The sequence below is a fragment of the Saccopteryx leptura genome, chromosome 5 (assembly GCF_036850995.1).
Source record: "Saccopteryx leptura isolate mSacLep1 chromosome 5, mSacLep1_pri_phased_curated, whole genome shotgun sequence".
NCBI classification, from domain to species: Eukaryota; Metazoa; Chordata; class Mammalia; order Chiroptera; family Emballonuridae; genus Saccopteryx; species Saccopteryx leptura.
Window position 1 is genome coordinate 162,915,798 of NC_089507.1, and position 15,807 is coordinate 162,931,604.

At 47.7% G+C, this 15,807-nt stretch overlaps 1 protein-coding gene across 1 annotated transcript; it reads right to left on the reverse strand.

The window, feature by feature from the left end:
* Positions 1 to 7,563: 7,563 nt before the first annotated feature.
* On the reverse strand, positions 7,564 to 8,993 carry GH1 (growth hormone 1). Its single transcript, XM_066385015.1, has 4 exons — positions 8,867 to 8,993; positions 8,544 to 8,660; positions 8,167 to 8,328; positions 7,564 to 7,764 (listed from the first exon to the last, which is right to left on the reverse strand). Exons 1-4 carry the CDS (start codon positions 8,948 to 8,950, stop codon positions 7,564 to 7,566), a joined length of 564 nt encoding a protein of 187 aa, XP_066241112.1. The 5' UTR covers positions 8,951 to 8,993.
* Positions 8,994 to 15,807: the final 6,814 nt, after the last annotated feature.

A 15,807-nucleotide genomic window follows, 5' to 3' on the forward strand; every position in this document is an offset into this window, starting at 1 on the left:
AGAGGCATAGACAGGAGTGTGGTGGTTACGGGGGGTGGGGGGAGGGAAGGAGGGAGAGGGGGAGGGGGAGGGGTACAGAGAGAACTGGATGGAGGGTGGCTGAGGACGATCTCTCTTCGGGTGATGGGTATGCAACAGAACTAAATGACAAGATAACCTGGAAATGTTTTCTTTGAATGTATATACCCTGATTTATTGATGTCACCCCATTAAAATTAAAATTTATAAAAAAAAATCCCCTACTATTATAATATTGCTGTTTATCTCACCCTTTATATCTATCAAAGTCTGCTTTATATATTTAGGTGCTCCTATATTAGGTGTATAGATATTTCTGATGGTTATATCTTCCTGTTGGATTGCTCCCTTTATTATTATGTAGCGGCCTTCTTTACCTCTTACTATAGTCTTTGTTTTAAAGTCCATTTTGTCTGGACTATAATTATTGCTACCCCAGCTTTTTTTTCATTTGCATTTGCATGAAATGTTTTTTTTCCCATCCTTTTACCTTCGGTCTATTTACATCTTTTGTTTTAAGGTGTGTCTCTTATAGACAGCATATGTACAAGTCCTGTTTTCTTATCCATGCAGCTACCCTATGTCTTTTGATTGGATCATTTAATCCATTTATATTTAAGGTTATTATTGATATGTAGTTGTTTATTGCCATTTTATTCTTTAAAGCTGTATTCTTCTTTTGCTATATTCTTTTCCCACTTTGATTTGTTTACACCATGCCCCTTAACATTTCCTGCAGCATTGGTTTGGTTGTAATAAATTCCTTGAGTTGTTTTTTGTTGTGTTTTTTTTGTTGTTTTTTTTTTTGTCTGGGAACCTTTTTATTTCTCCTTCAATTTTAAACAATAGCCTTGCTGGATAAAGTAGTCTTGGTTGTAGGTTCTTGTTCTGCATTACTTTGAATATTTCTTGCCATTCCCTTCTGGCCTCAAGTGTTTCTGTTGAGAAGTCTGATGTCATCCTTATGGGGACTCCTTTGTAGGTGATAGCCTTTTTTTCTCTATCAGCTTTTAGTATTTTCTCTTTATCACTTAGCTTTGGTATTTTAATTATGATGTGTCTTGGCCCTGGCTGGTTGACTCAGTGGTAGAGCATTTCCTGGCATTGCAAAGTCCCAGGTTCGATTCCCAGCCAGGGCACACAGGCGAGGCACTCATCTGCTTCTCCACCCCACCCTCTCTCCTTCCTCTCTGTTTCTCTCTTCCCCTCCTACAGCCAAGGCTCCATTGGGGCAAAGTTGGCCCAGGTGCTGAGGATGGCTCCATGGCCTCTGCCTCAGGTGCTAGAGTGGCTCTGGTCACAACAAAGCAAAGCCCCAGATGGGTGGAGCATTGCCCCCTGGTGGGCATGCTGGGTGGATCTTGGTCAGGCGCATGCAGGAGTCTGTCTGACTGCCTCTCCATTTCCAACTTCAGAAAAATACAAAAAAAATAAAAATAAAAATAAAATAATTATGATGTGTCTTCGTGTAGGTTTCTTTGGGTTTCTCTTTAATGGAGTTCTCTGTGCTTCTTGAACTTGTGAGAGTTTCTCCTGCATTAATTTAGGGAAGTTTTTAGCTATGATATGATTGAACAAAGTCTCTATCCCTTGTTCTTTCTCTTCTTCTTCAGGAACCCCTAATATGCGGATGTTGTTTCTCTTTATGTTGTCACAGAGCTCTCTAAGAGTCTCCTCAGTCTTTTTGAGTCTCTTTTCTTTTTTCTTCTCTGTGTTCATGCCTTCATTCCAGTTGTCCTCCAACTCACTGATTCGATCCTCAGCTCTATCCATCCTGTTTTTAATTCCTTCGATTGTGGTCTTCATTTCTGATATTGTATATGTCATCTCCAACTGATTCTTTTTTAATATTTCAATATCCTTTTTTATACTTGTTATTTCTTTATTTAGGTGTTCATTATGACCATCCATTTTTGTCTAAGATCCCTAAGCATCCTTACAATCATTATTTTGAACTATGCATCTGGAAGTTTGGTTATTTCCATATCACTCAGTTTATTTCCTGGGTGTTTCTCTTGTGGTTTCATTTGTATTACACTTCTTTGTCTTCTCATTGTCTATGTTTGGGTATTTTGTTTGTAGAGCTGGTTGAGTCTAGGCTTAGTGTTATCTCTCTTGTGCAAATCTTGCTACTCTTCTCCTTGGGAAGATTTTCATTAGAAATTATTTAAAATTTTCAAACATTGTGATAAAATAGACAATAAATTTACCATCTTAAATGTTCTAAGTGTACAGTTCAGTGGTATGAAGCACATTCACATTGTTGTGCAACCAATCTCCAGAACTCTTTTCATCTTGTAAAACTGAAACTCAGAAGCTGCTAACAACTCCCTGGTCCCCCTGCCCCCCACCTCTGGTAACCACCGTTCTACTTTCTGTCTCTGAATGGGACTACTCTAAGTGCCTCGGACGAGAGAAACCATCCAGTACTTACCTTTTTGTTACTGGCTTATTAATAAGGTGACCAACTTTTTTACAATGAAAAGGAAGAAAAAATAAATTGAAGAAAACAATATTGTAAGTAAAAGAAATATTTTATTCATTGCAACAATAATACACTATAATATAAGTGCATAATAAAAACATTTGTAACATTTTATATTGTAATTATGCTTACATGCCTGTTAATTTTTAATAATAATTGTAAGAATAAAGTACTCATTTAGATACAAATACATCACATCATACACAATGGATAGACTCTGCATTGATTGCATACGGACATTTACAGATTAGTCTTCCAATATCAAAAAGGAGGACATGTAGGAGGACACTTTTTGAGGGAGGACAGAACTTACAAAAGGACTGTGCTCTCTAAAGGAGGACAATTGGTCACCTTATTATTAGAAACATTTTGAATAACTGGTTAGAATTAAAAAAAGGGTCAGCCACAACCAGCCCAGGTCTCTCATCTGCTTTTGCCCCTTGTAACCAATACAATAGCTGTGACCCATGTATCTCATTTTTGTGGTCCTGAAGTCAGTGGTTCTCAACTTAGTTTGTATCTGAGAATCAGCTTTAAAAACACTCTTGCCTGGATCCCTTCCCAGACCAATAAAATCAGAATGGCTGTTTAGTATACTAGGTGTTTCTAGTTTGCAGGGGAGGCTGCCATTCGCTGCCTAATTGAAGAGCTGCAAAGCAGAATAACATTTGTTAAATCAAAGTGTTTAGGGAAGATGGTCTTTAAGATCTTTTTAAATTCTAAAATTTTACAAAGTCAGCTAACATCTTTGTAATTCTCAACCAGCAGGGTGGAGTGGATTCAGCCATCTTCCACCCCCCCACACTCCCCCCCCACCCACCCCCGCCAAGGAACTGAGTGGATGGATACTCTGTGGAGTGTGGCGCCCCCTGCAGTTGACTACTCTCATGACACTTTAGGATCCTCTTACTAGTAGCTGTACCACCCCTGGAGGCATCCCTCTCCTGCCACATTCATTCAACAAACACTTCTTAGGATGGCTTACATTTCCTTTTAAAACACTTATTCAAGCCAAGATATAATTATATGTTTGTGCTAATTACATCAGCTTCTAAAGACCATGGGATTTCCAAATAATTCTAAGATCAAATGAAGAGTATTACAAGGATATTGATTTCAGCTTTAATGTAAGAAATACTTCTCTGAAACCAGAGCAATTTAGTAGAGTTGCCTTGTGAAACAGTGATTCCCTTGACACTAGTGCCACACAGGTGAATACCATCTGTAAGAGATGCTCTAAAGCAGTGGTCCCGAACCTTTTTTGGGGCACAGACTGGTTTAATGTCAGAAAATATTTTCACAGACCAGCCTTTAGGGTGGGATGGATAAATGTATCATGTGACCGAGACAAGAATCAAGAGTGAGTCTTAGACGGATGTAACAGAGGGAATCTGGTCATTTTTAAAAAATAAAACATCATTCAGACTTAAATATAAATAAAACAGAAATAATGTAAGTTATTTATTCTTTCTTTGCAGACCAGTACCAAATGGTCCATGGACCAGTACCGGTCCACGGCCTGGGGGATTGGGGACCACTGCTCTAGAGTAAGATTCCTAAATTAAAATAAATTAGTATGACCTGTGAGGCCCCTTTAACTCCAAAATGCCATGATTTTAAAGTCAGATGATAAAAGAATGATCTAAGGCAAATGAACAGTTTCTGAGCTAAGAAACAGAGTTCTAAGATTCTGATTATTTCACCTTTCAAGCACTCCCCAAAGACTTATGATACTAGATGTAAAATACTGAAAATGAATACCAGTGAACTTTTTAAGAAGACTAACTAGGAGGGTGATTGTCTGCATTGTAAAAGAATTACTGATTTTGTAAACTCATATTTGGATAATACAGTTACTTCAAGCATCTAAGTATTGATTTACAGGTCACTAGTTACTTAGCCTAGGTGCCCTTTCAACTTCATTTGGAAAAATTTAAAAAAGGAACATTTGGAAAACAGAATATGATTTAATAACAAGTATTTAATCATTCCACCAGAAAACACAAGATACCCTCAAAAACAATGCAAAAACAGCTGCAATTTCTTGAGTGTGGCTCTGTGCCAATCACCTCAGAACCATGAATTTATTTCATCCTCAGGTAAGCCTTGTAAGGAAACTGGGTCTCACAGAACTTAAGTAATCTATTCATGAACATAAATTTAAATCCAAGTCTTTGGGATTCTGTCCCTTATACCAAGTTATCTGAATCTACTGCTCTTAGAACAAATTGCTCACTGAGTGCTTGAAGACCAAAGCATATAGGTTAAATTTTCCCCTTAAAATGTTTTCCATATGAATTAATTGCCAATGTTTAAAAATTAGATTTCACTTCAAGGTCTGGATGTCCTGTCTGTCTCGAAGAATCAGAAGATCGGCAGCCCTGTTCCCAGAGTCCCACATGACCAGGCTGGATGGGCCCGCCTCAGCGAAGGCCTGAGTTCTTCAGGTGGTTCTGGTCCTCACCCCTCCATGTTGTATTCCTCGCATGGAGGCTGTCAGTTAAGATTTATCTTCTCCGCCCTGGCCGGTTGGCTCAGCGGTAGAGCATCGGCCTAGCGTGCGGAGGACCCGGGTTCGATTTCCGGCCAGGGCACACAGGAGAAGCGCCCATTTGCTTCTCCACCCCTCCGCCGCGCTTTCCTCTCTGTCTCTCTCTTCCCCTCCCGCAGCCAAGGCTCCATTGGAGCAAAGATGGCCCGGGCGCTGGGCATGGCTCTGTGGCCTCTTCCTCAGGCGCTAGAGTGGCTCTGGTCGCAACATGGCGACGCCCAGGATGGGCAGAGCATCGCCCCCTGGTGGGCAGAGCGTCGCCCCTGGTGGGCGTGCCGGGTGGATCCTGGTCGGGCGCATGCGGGAGTCTGTCTGACTGTCTCTCCCTGTTTCCAGCTTCAGAAAAATAAAAAAAAAAAAAAAAAAAAAAAAGATTTATCTTCTCCTTCGCGGCCCTCATTAATTATGTAATTATCTGTCTGGCCCCTGTCAGCGCTGATCTGCAATCCCCAATCTAGAATCTTTCTTGCCCCAGTTCAGAGCCCAAACATTCTGGTTCTGTTTGTCCCAAAGCCATTTTGCCTTGTTCCCATTCCCCAAAGGCAGTGGGGCCCAATGTGTATTTCCCTTAAAGTGTCTGCACAAGAGTTAATTCTGTGGTTTCTTTCATTGTTTTCTCACATGGTGGGTGTTTTGCTTCTGTAGTTAATAGCTGTCTTGCTTTCCTTTCTTTCCGCTCTTGGGGCTACATTTGGGGTTGTGGTGCTGGGGTAGGTGGCAGGAAATGCCACCGAATACTATAGGGGTGGTCCTGACCTACTGAAACTGGGAAGAAATATGCTATATGACTGACTTACTGATATTAGCTGACTAGCCACAAAATAGAGCTAAATAAGAGCGTACTAAAAAAAGTAAGTTTATAAAAGGATTCCTGTAAAAAGTTAAATCCAGTTTGTTGCTCTTGTAGCCATGATTCAATATTAATAGTTTGGTAATCACAGTTATGTATTCTGTAATGAATCAAATGTATATCATCAATCTTGTACTTTCACCTCTAGCCATACTCTCATTACAGTTAAAAGGCCTGTTCCCCGCCGGCTGACGCACATTGAAGGTTAACATGCGAACAAGAATAAAACATAAGCTCCTGCCCTTCTCACTTGCACTTAGCTGGGGCCTGCAGTTCTGATTCTGGCTCACTCAAGGCCAAAGAGGGCAGCTCGATTGTGGGAATCTGTGGACATTTGTTACATGAAACAAAAATCCTAATTTGTAAGTTGTTTGCTAGCTTCGATTCCTGTAACAACCAAAGGAATGGAGTCCAACTTCCAGATGTGCCAGCCCTGAAAGATGTGTGTGTGGCTTTCAATCAGTTATCTGAACAAATTGTGCTGAGTCCCCTCAGTGGAGAACTCTCAACCCCCTCCTTTGGAGTCTTCTGTTCTCTTTTATTTATGCCTTCTCCCTCCTTGTAGACCCCCTGCCTGCACCAAGAGAGGCAGGTGGGTTTTTGAGGACAGGGTCTCTCCATCTTCTCAGGCAGCCAGCACTTGAAGAAACCTCTTTCCTTCTCACCAGCAGTTGTGTCATGTCATTGGTTTCCTTTTTGGGTTTTTTTTTTCCTTTTTTTAGAGACACAGAGAGAGAGGGGAACAGATAGACAGGAAGGGAGAGAGATGAGAAACATCAGTTCTTCATTGTGGTACCTTAGTTATTCATTGATTGCTTTCTCATACATACCTTGACCAGGGGGCTGTAGCAGAGTGAGTGACCCCTTGTTCGAGCCGGTGACCTTGTTCTTAAGCCAGTGACCTTGGGCTTCAAGCCAGCAACCTTGGGGCATATCTATGATTCCACGCTCAAGCCAGCAACCCGCGCTCAAGCTGGATGAACCTGCACTCAAGCCAGTGACCTTGGGGTCTTGAACCTGGGTCCTCAGCATCCCAGGCCTACACTCTATCCACTGTACCACCGCCTGGTCAGGCCATGTAGTTGGTTTCCATGGCGACAGACAGTTGGGCCTGTGGGTCATTTTTTTCTGGTTTCATTGTGACTGTTCAGTAAGCTGGCACCAAGGACCTAGGGAGCGGACTTGGTGTGTAACAGAGAGGAGTGAATGTGTCAGCTTTTTAAAACTCTATTTATTTTAGAGGGAGACAAAGGAGAGAGAGAGTGAGAGAAAACACTGATTTGTTGTTCCCCTTATTTATGCATTCACTGGTGGATTCTTGCATGGACCCTGACCAGAGATCAAAACCACAACCTTGGCGTATTGGGATGAGGTGCCAACCAACTGAGTACCGTGTCAGCTTCTTTCTTACCCAGGAAGAACGGGGTGATCATTCAGCAGCCTGGTTCTTCATAGACCCAAAAGGATTCCTGAAGCTTGTCCTCCCAGCCTGCCCCTTGCCCCGCGCTCCCTCCCCCACACCCTTCGTAACAGAGTGACACCTACTCAGACACTGTGATGCAACTCTATTTTATTAGGAAAGGATGGTGGGCACTGGAGTGACCCTTTCCAGGGTTGGGAGGGGGACACTGGGGAGAGGTCACAGCGATAACTCAGCAGCTAGAAGGCACAGCTGCTCTCCATGAAGCGGCGACACTTGGTAAACCGCAGGTAGGTCTCGACCTTGTGAAGGTCTTTCTTGAAGCAGGAGAGTAGCCCGTAGTTCTTGAGCACTGTGTTATCACTCCGCAAGTTTGTGTCAAACTTGTCGTAGGTTTGCTTGAGGATGAGCCCAGCCCGGACGCTGCCATCTTCCAGCTCCTGCAACAGGGAAGGAGAGACCAGCTCAGTCCTTGCCAGCGGCTGCCCCTGTCCCCTCCAGGTCCCCCCTGTCCCCTCCAGGTCCCTCTTGTCCCCCCCAGGTCCCCCCTGTCCCCCCAGGTCCCCCCTGTCCCCCCAGGTCCCCCCTGTCCCCTCCAGGTCCCTCTTGTCCCCTCCATGTTCCTCCCACCCCTTGAGGACTCGGAGAAAGGCGTGGAGGGTCCCCAGGGGAAATGAGGAGTACACTTTCTCCTGGGTCAAGGCCGGGCTGTTACAAAGAGAGTGGCAGTATCTCTTCCCTGGCCCATGTACATCCCTGACACCGCAGCAAAGCCAGCTGGGCCTCCAGGTCCAGGGGAGGGTGGGCCTGGCCCCAGGGCTGGGGACCAACACCATCCCCACCCGTATCAGGGCTTGCACGCCTTCCTCCAGGTCCTTCAGCTTCTCGTAGACACGGCTGGAGGTGCCTAACAGCAGGCCGTTGGTGAAGACCCTGCTGAGGTCCTGCATGGGCCCAAGCCAGGACTGGATGAGCAGCAGCGAGAAGCGGAGCAGCTCCATGTCCTGCGGGGAAGGGGTGGGTGGTCAGCGCCGGGCAACCCCATTCCCGGCCGGCCCCTGCAGGCCTTCCCCCGCCATCCCACCATCCACGACCACCCTCCGCCACCTGGGGGACCGGGTGCAGGCATGGCTGCCCAGGGCTCCTGTGGAGAGAAGGGGCGACCTTCTTAGAAAAAGGGAGGCCTCTGTTCCTCGGCTGGAACATGGGGGCCACTCACAGATTTCTGCCGGGCCTCCTCCTTGCCCGTCGGGGCCGGGATGGTCTCGGAGAAGCAGAAGGCAGCCTGGGTGTTCTGGATGGAATACCTCTGTCCCTCTGGGATGTACGAGCGCTCCTGGGAGAAGGAATGTTCGCCAGGGCTCAGCCAGTGCGCGAGTCTCATCACTGCTTTATTCAGAACCCCCTCAGTTCACACTCACCTTTCAGCATCTTCGCTTGGGCAAGAACCCATTAGTTTTCTCCCCTTTCTTTGGGAGTGGGGTGGTGTGTGTGTGTGTGAATTCAGCCACCCTCCCCCCACCGGCCTCCTGGGTTGCTTACAAACTCTTTGTAGGTGTCAGTGGCCAGCTGGTGTAGATGCTGGGCCCGGAGCACAGCGTTGGCAAACAGGCTGGGCAAGGACATGGTGGGGAAGGCGCCCACACCCTGGGGCCAGGGCGGGCAGAGCAGGGAGAAAGCCAGGAACAGGGAGGTCCAAGGGCCTAGAGAGGGACATGGAGGTCGAGGTGGTGGCCCAGAGAGAAGAAAGCCTAAGTCGCTTTTGTGCGCCAGCCCGCTCCTGCCCCAGGGGCCTGCCTTCCTCCTCCCCCACCCCCAGGGACTGGGAGCATTTTAAACTTGGCCAAATGTCTGGGCATGGTTGTTTATGCCCGCATTCAGGTGCCCCAAACCCAGAGGTTGTGCCCGTCCACCTGCAGGGCCCTGTTTTGTGCCCTCAGTACACGGCAAGCCCAGGGAGATTTGAGGGGTGCCTACCTGCAGCCATCACAGGGGGTGAGCTGTCCACAGGTCCCTAAGCGCTTTGGGGATCTGGGTCCTAGGATCCTGGAATTGGTACCTCGCGGACCCTTTTTATACCCTGGCCCCATCTCTCCCCCTCTGCCCCCACCTGTTTTCTCTATGCATTTATGTACAGGCCCACAGCCGGGCCTCTCATCAGACAGGCTGATGGATAATGTAGAACCTCCTCGCACTCACCCTGTTCCCGCTCCTCTCCTGAGGTCACGTCCCCCAGGCTTGTTTCTCTCTCTACTGCCACCAACCTCTGAGGGTTGTGTCCGGAGGGTTTCAGCTAGAGAGACTACCCAATCTGTCCTCTTTTTAATAAGGGTAGGTGGTGGCAGAAGGGAGAAAGAAGTCTGAGTCCAGGCGTATGCTGGCAGGATATCGCTTGAAGTTGTCCACCAGGGTGAGGAGGGCTCCTCTGGTCCCCCAAAAGGAGGCTGTGTCAGGATGGCTGTGCCTTCAGAGCTGTGTCGACCCCTTCCTTGCTATATGCCTTTCCGCTTCCCTGCAGTTTCCCTCCACCCATCACAGAGAATGTGTGTGTTGGGGAAGCGGGTCAAGACAGCAACAGATCCCAGGGTTTCTGGGCACCATCTAGCTCCAGGCTCTACTTTGGCCTTGATCACTATCCTCAGACCATCTATCTCATCACCTGGTCGGGCCTCAGGCAGCTGGATGCAGTGCTAATACTGACCACAAGGGGGCACCAGCCCCCTCAAACGGCCTTCTCCTTTCCCTTAGCATTGGGGTTCCCCCAGGTGGGAAGGCAAAAGGACTGAAACTTCAGGTATGGGTGTGCCTTTGGACGTGCACAGAGATGCTAACTAGGAAGCAGAAATCTCTGGGATGGACAGGTGCTTCCTCTCGCAGCCCTGTTCACTCTCAGAGAATCTCAATGTTTGAAGAGAACGTGAGAGCTTTCATCCTGTCCCCAGCCCTGGAACTCGGGGTACGACACCCTGGCGGTCTTCTCTCCACTCATTGCAGTCTCCTCCCACTCTGTCTTCACATGAGGGTCACGTCTGACCCTCATGACCATCTTGTGCAGGGAGCATGATCATCACCCAATTTTACAGAGCAGTTGACTTGCGTGAGCTACTTCAACCAAGGCCGAAGATCTCTAAAGTCTCTTCCCATGTGTTGCATCATCCCAAGCAGGCTGGGTTCTGGGAACCACTCGGTTATTTTAACTTCACATCTCTCTGAACACAGGGATCCTGCCCACTCATCACAAGGGTCCCTTTGCCTCATTTTGTCTTCTTTTCTTTTCTTTTTTAAATGTATTGATTTTAGCGAGAGAGGAATGGAGAAGAGAGAGACAGGAACATCAAGCTGTCCTTGTGTGTGCCCTGATCTGGGATTGAACCAGCAGCCTCTGAGCTTTGGGACGATGCTCTAACCAGCCGATAAGGAAAGGTTGTTGTCCCTGTATCCCAGGTGAGGACAGCCCAGAGACACAGGATGGTTGCTGGAGAGCAGACAGCAGGCAAGTCTAGTACCAGGAAGGCTAGGACCGCTGCCTTCCAGCCTACTGGTGCTCATAGTCTTGTCCGTTTCAACATCTGGAGATTACCAGCCTCAAATCACCCCCCAGGGAGAAGAGCAGGAAAAAAAAAACACATTTCCCTTTGTTTTAATTTTTTTGCCCCCTGAGTCTAGGAACATTTAGCACTTGACCTTGTGAGAAAACCAACCAACCAACCCTTCTAGAAGTGTTAGTGACCAACACTGAAAAGCACCCTCATGGCCCACAGTGTGAGTGCTGGCACCTTGCCACTTCCCCTATGAGGGCCAGAAGACAGAGCCCCCTTTCCTCCCACCATTCCTGACCCATTACCCAGAACCATGCCCTGGATAAGCTATCTGCTAGGGAGGGAACTGGGGCCCGTGGAGCTGTTCTCCACGCAGGACTGTCGGAGGGTCAGGGTGCAGTGTCATCAAAGCTACAGGCCCTGAGGAAGGTGGGGGCAACAATTTCCTCCCATTCTTCTGACTCCACCAAAGAAGGAGAGCCAGGTGGGGTGTGGGGGAGGGTCTCTGAGCCCCTCACAGCCTTCTGCCTCCCCCGCCACTGCTTCCTTCTGTCACTGGGGGAAGGGGCGCTGATGTGGAACCCCTCATGACAGGCTTCTAGCTAATGCTGGGGACCTTGTATGTGAGCTGTGGACCATGGAGAAAAGCTCCAGGAATCCCCTAGGTGTGAGGGGGTAAAGCTCAAGTTGGGGACTGCCCAAGAGCCACATAGTGTGGCACCAGTGAGGTGTGGCTGAGGCTCTCCACCACGTAGGTTACCGCCAAGAACAGGCAGGACTGGCCAGAGCAGGGAGCGGCTCCTCTCCCCAAACCCACATCCGTTGACCCAGAACTAGGTTGGTCCACAGGACTCTGGGGACCCATGGGGATATACCTTTACGTAAAGGTTACCATGGCAGCCTGACTGGGTGGTGGCACAGTGGATGGAGCCTCAGACTGGGACATGGAGGACCCCGGTTCGAAACCCCGAGGTCGCCGGCTTGAATGCAGGCTCATCTGGTTTGAGCACAGCTCACCAGCTTGAACCCAAGGTCGCTGGCTCGAGCAAGGGGTCACTTGCTCTGCTGCAGCCCCCCTCCCCGTCAAGGCACATATGAGAAAGCAGTTGATGAACAACTAAGGTGCTGCAGCAAAGAACTGATGCTTCTCATCTCTCTCCCTTCTGATCTGTCTGTCCCTATCTGTCTCTCTCTGTCTCTGTCACACACACAAAAAAAAGGTTACCATGGCAGCAACTATTGGTCCCAAAAAGAGAAGAACTGAAGGGTGTGGAGTGGATGTTGGTGATGCTCTCCTCTGGTCTGGACCTTTACAGGGCCCTTAGTGATGGAGACCACAGACATGACTCATTGCTAGGAGAAGATACACTTGGAATTAGACTGGCTTTTCCTTCCAATGCAGGGAGTCACACACCCTTTCTTTGGGCACCACCCGGGGCAGGCCCCTGGCTTCTCCAGGTTCAGAGACTGCCCACCAGTGGCCTCTGCATGGTGGCCAGTGGGGAGAAGCTGTGACCAACACCCCTGAGGTCAGCCTTGAAAGGCTTGTGATGCATCCCTCATTAGCTTGGAATCCATGAATCTCAGCGTGTTGGGAAGCCTTTCATGTTTCTGGCTTTGACCATCTCTGAGGTTCTCTGCACCTATTGTGAGAGCTCTCAGACCTGCTCTTGATCTAAGTGTGGCCTCTTCCAGGCTTTAAGAACCCCTCCAAGGTCCCTGTGGGATTCAGGGCCATCTAATTATTTAGAGTCGTGCTCATCCTGATCTTAGGAACAGCTGCAGAGGGACTGGTGGCAGCTCTTTCTGCTCCCTTCTTGGTCATTCGAGGTCTACACTTTCTACCACTCACTTTGCCCTGCCTCCCTGGAGGCCAAAATCTGGGATTATCCCTGGGACAACCTGCCCGCCTCTCTGCCTCCAGCACGGGTCTGAACACGACGCTGATCACTCAGGGCGAGTCAAAGTCTTTAGAGAATATTATGTGGGGATTCCCATGGGCTTCTCTGGGGACGCTGGGGAAGAAGATCAATATTTCTGAGTGCCCACCATATGCCAGGCACTGTCCTGGGTGATAGGCAGAGGAGACCTATTTAACAGAAGACACTCAGGCTCAAAGAGATACAGCAGTTTGCCAAGAGTCTCCCAGCTCCTGAGTGATGAACGCCCAGAGTCTGGTGTTCCCATTGTACCCAGCTCTTTGGAGACTTCATGTAGGAAGGACAGTGGAGTTATTAGGCATGGACAGAACTCTCCTGAGTGCAAAATTAGCAGGGCAATACCACGTGTCCACTCAGATGTACAAGAAAGGTGGGGGCAACTGAATGCAAGGCACTGCAGCTCAGGCACCAAGACAAGTGGCAGAAAAACAACCCGAGGCAGCTGATTTAATGAAACAGCCCACCTCACCCTTCACATTTGTATTGCACGTTTCAGTGTGCATGGTGTTTTCACTTCCTTTATCTCATCAGACCCTTGGGTTAGCTGGAGGGTTCAAGCATGGGGGATAGGTCTTAGCAGTGGTTCTCAACCTTTCTAATGTCGTGACCCCACAATACAGTTCCTCATGTTGCGGTGACCCCAAACCAAAAAATAATTTTGGTGGCTACTTCATAACTGTAATTTTGCTACAGTTATGATTTGGAAGGTAAATACCTGATATGCATTATGTATTTTCCGATGGCTTTAGGCGACCCCGCCGGGGTCACAACCCACAGGTTGAGAACCGTTGTCTTAGAGGGTGTTGTTTACAACTGATTGAGGCTCTCCAAACAATCAATCTAGAAGTGCACAGCAATCTCTATAATGGGACCTACTAAGTAATTTCCTCTTGGTGGATTATTCCCTAGGGAGACAGGTAGATTAAAAAAGAAGTAATAAGAACCAAAGTGTGTCCAGCAGCTGTGGGAAGTCTGGGGTGCTTTCCTTATCTGTGACCTCAGCTGAAAATAACTTCTGCCTCCTTTTACCTTATTCTATGGTTACGTGTGGACATCTTTTTTCTTTTTTTTTACTGATTGATTGATTGATTGATTTGAGAGAGAGACAGACAGGCATATTGATGTGTTCCTGTATGTGTCCTGACCGAGGATCGAACTGGCAACCTCTGTGCTTCAGGACAATGCTCTAACCAACTGAACTATCCACCCCGGGTGCATGTGGACATCTTATTCCCTTTATGAGACTGTAAGCTCTTTGAGGCTGTATTCGTGCCATTCATTCATTCATTCGTTCATGTCCTAACTAATTCACCAAGTGGTTGCTGCTCCTTCCATATGCCAGACACTATCCTAGGCTGACAGGCATACCTAGATGGACAAAAAACATGATCCTTTTTCTGATGGAGCTACCAGTCTACAGGAAGAGAGACAATAGCAAACAAATAAATACATAATCTTAAAATGTATACAGATATTTCACGTTGTAAAAACCGCCATGAAGGAAATAGCTAAGATACAGAGGTGAGAGTCGGGGGAACTGGCAGCTGGCACAGTCCCAGGCCCAGGAACTCTGCAAGCATCCGCTGAGTGGATTGAATGGTAAGAAGGACCGTGCCAAGGAAAGAACTCAAATATCCACCCGGCCGGAAATGACAAGGCAGGTGATGATGTGTCTCTGTGTCCCAGTGTCCTCAGAGTAGAGTGATTTAAAATAACAAGTACACAAAAAATAATAATGAAAAATACAGGATCTTGCAATGCACAGCAATATGAACACTTAAATGAAAAAACTAGACAATCAGTAGGCAGTAGACAGGCGCTGATCCCAAGTACACAGAAATGTTCTACACGGATTCACAACTTTCAGAGTGTGAGCCCTGCAAGGGACCTTGCGAGGTGTCCAGCCCTCCCACGTGTGCAAGTGAGAACGTGGTGTTGGGTCCCAGAGAAAAATGTCTCTCCCTCTTTTTTTTTTTTACTTTGAAGATTGCATTGGGATTCATCTAAATATGTTTTAACCAAACTACTCTGAATTGGGAATTTAATACTTGTTAAGTTTCGTTCCGTGCAGTCACCTAAGTGAAAGCTTCTGGGTTGGCAACGGCAGCTGAGGGGTTACAAGTGGAAGGTTTGTGGGGGTTGCTTGTTTTTGTTTTTGTTTGCAACTGAGTCACTGGCAGGTCCCTAGGGCGCCAGCACCAGGTGCAGCAGAGACAGGTTCGGAAATTTCACCCATGTGGGCCTGCATCCAGCTCCTGAGGTCATCTAACGAGTGGGAGCATGTGGACAGCATCTGCAAGTCCCAAACCGTGTGTGCCGACATGGCCTTTGAGGCCCTTCCCGGAGGACCCAGCCAGGCTAGACACCTGCTCAGGGACCAACACAACCTGCCACTGATGCCCAGACAGGGCCGACTCTTGGTGTTTTGTTTTGTTTTGTTTTTCTCTCACCTCCAATCTGCTGGAAAACACCCAAACCCTAGGTCAGAGTGCCTGAGGCCTAGCAGCACCTGCAGCCAGAGGGCAGGAAGTCAAGCTAGAACAGAGGAGGAAGTTGCCTGTGCATACACCAGGGCCCCAGGGACCGGGCTGGATTCCCCAGTGGGCAGTGGGGCATGTGCCCACCACCAAGGGGCCTCAGAGCTGCATTCTGGTGAGGGAGAGGGCCAAGCAGCGGCTCAATGGACTCCCAGAGGTTGCCAGTGGTGCCAACATCTGGCCTTTTAGGAAGGAGTGGGGCCATTGGGGCTTTGGGACTTGTGAGCAATGGGAAACCTTTGCTGAGAAAGGACGCCTTCCAGGGTACATTGGGGCTTAGGCAAGATCATGTAAATGAACGTGGAGGTGCTCAATGAAATTTTATTGGCATGAAAAGATACACCATATATAAATATCTGGGGGGTCCAGTAAAAGATTTTGGTTCACGTTCTGTATCTTTTTGTGATGGCGGTTATACGAACCTGGATATGTGCTAGATAGAATTCATCAAACTGTCACCGAAAAAA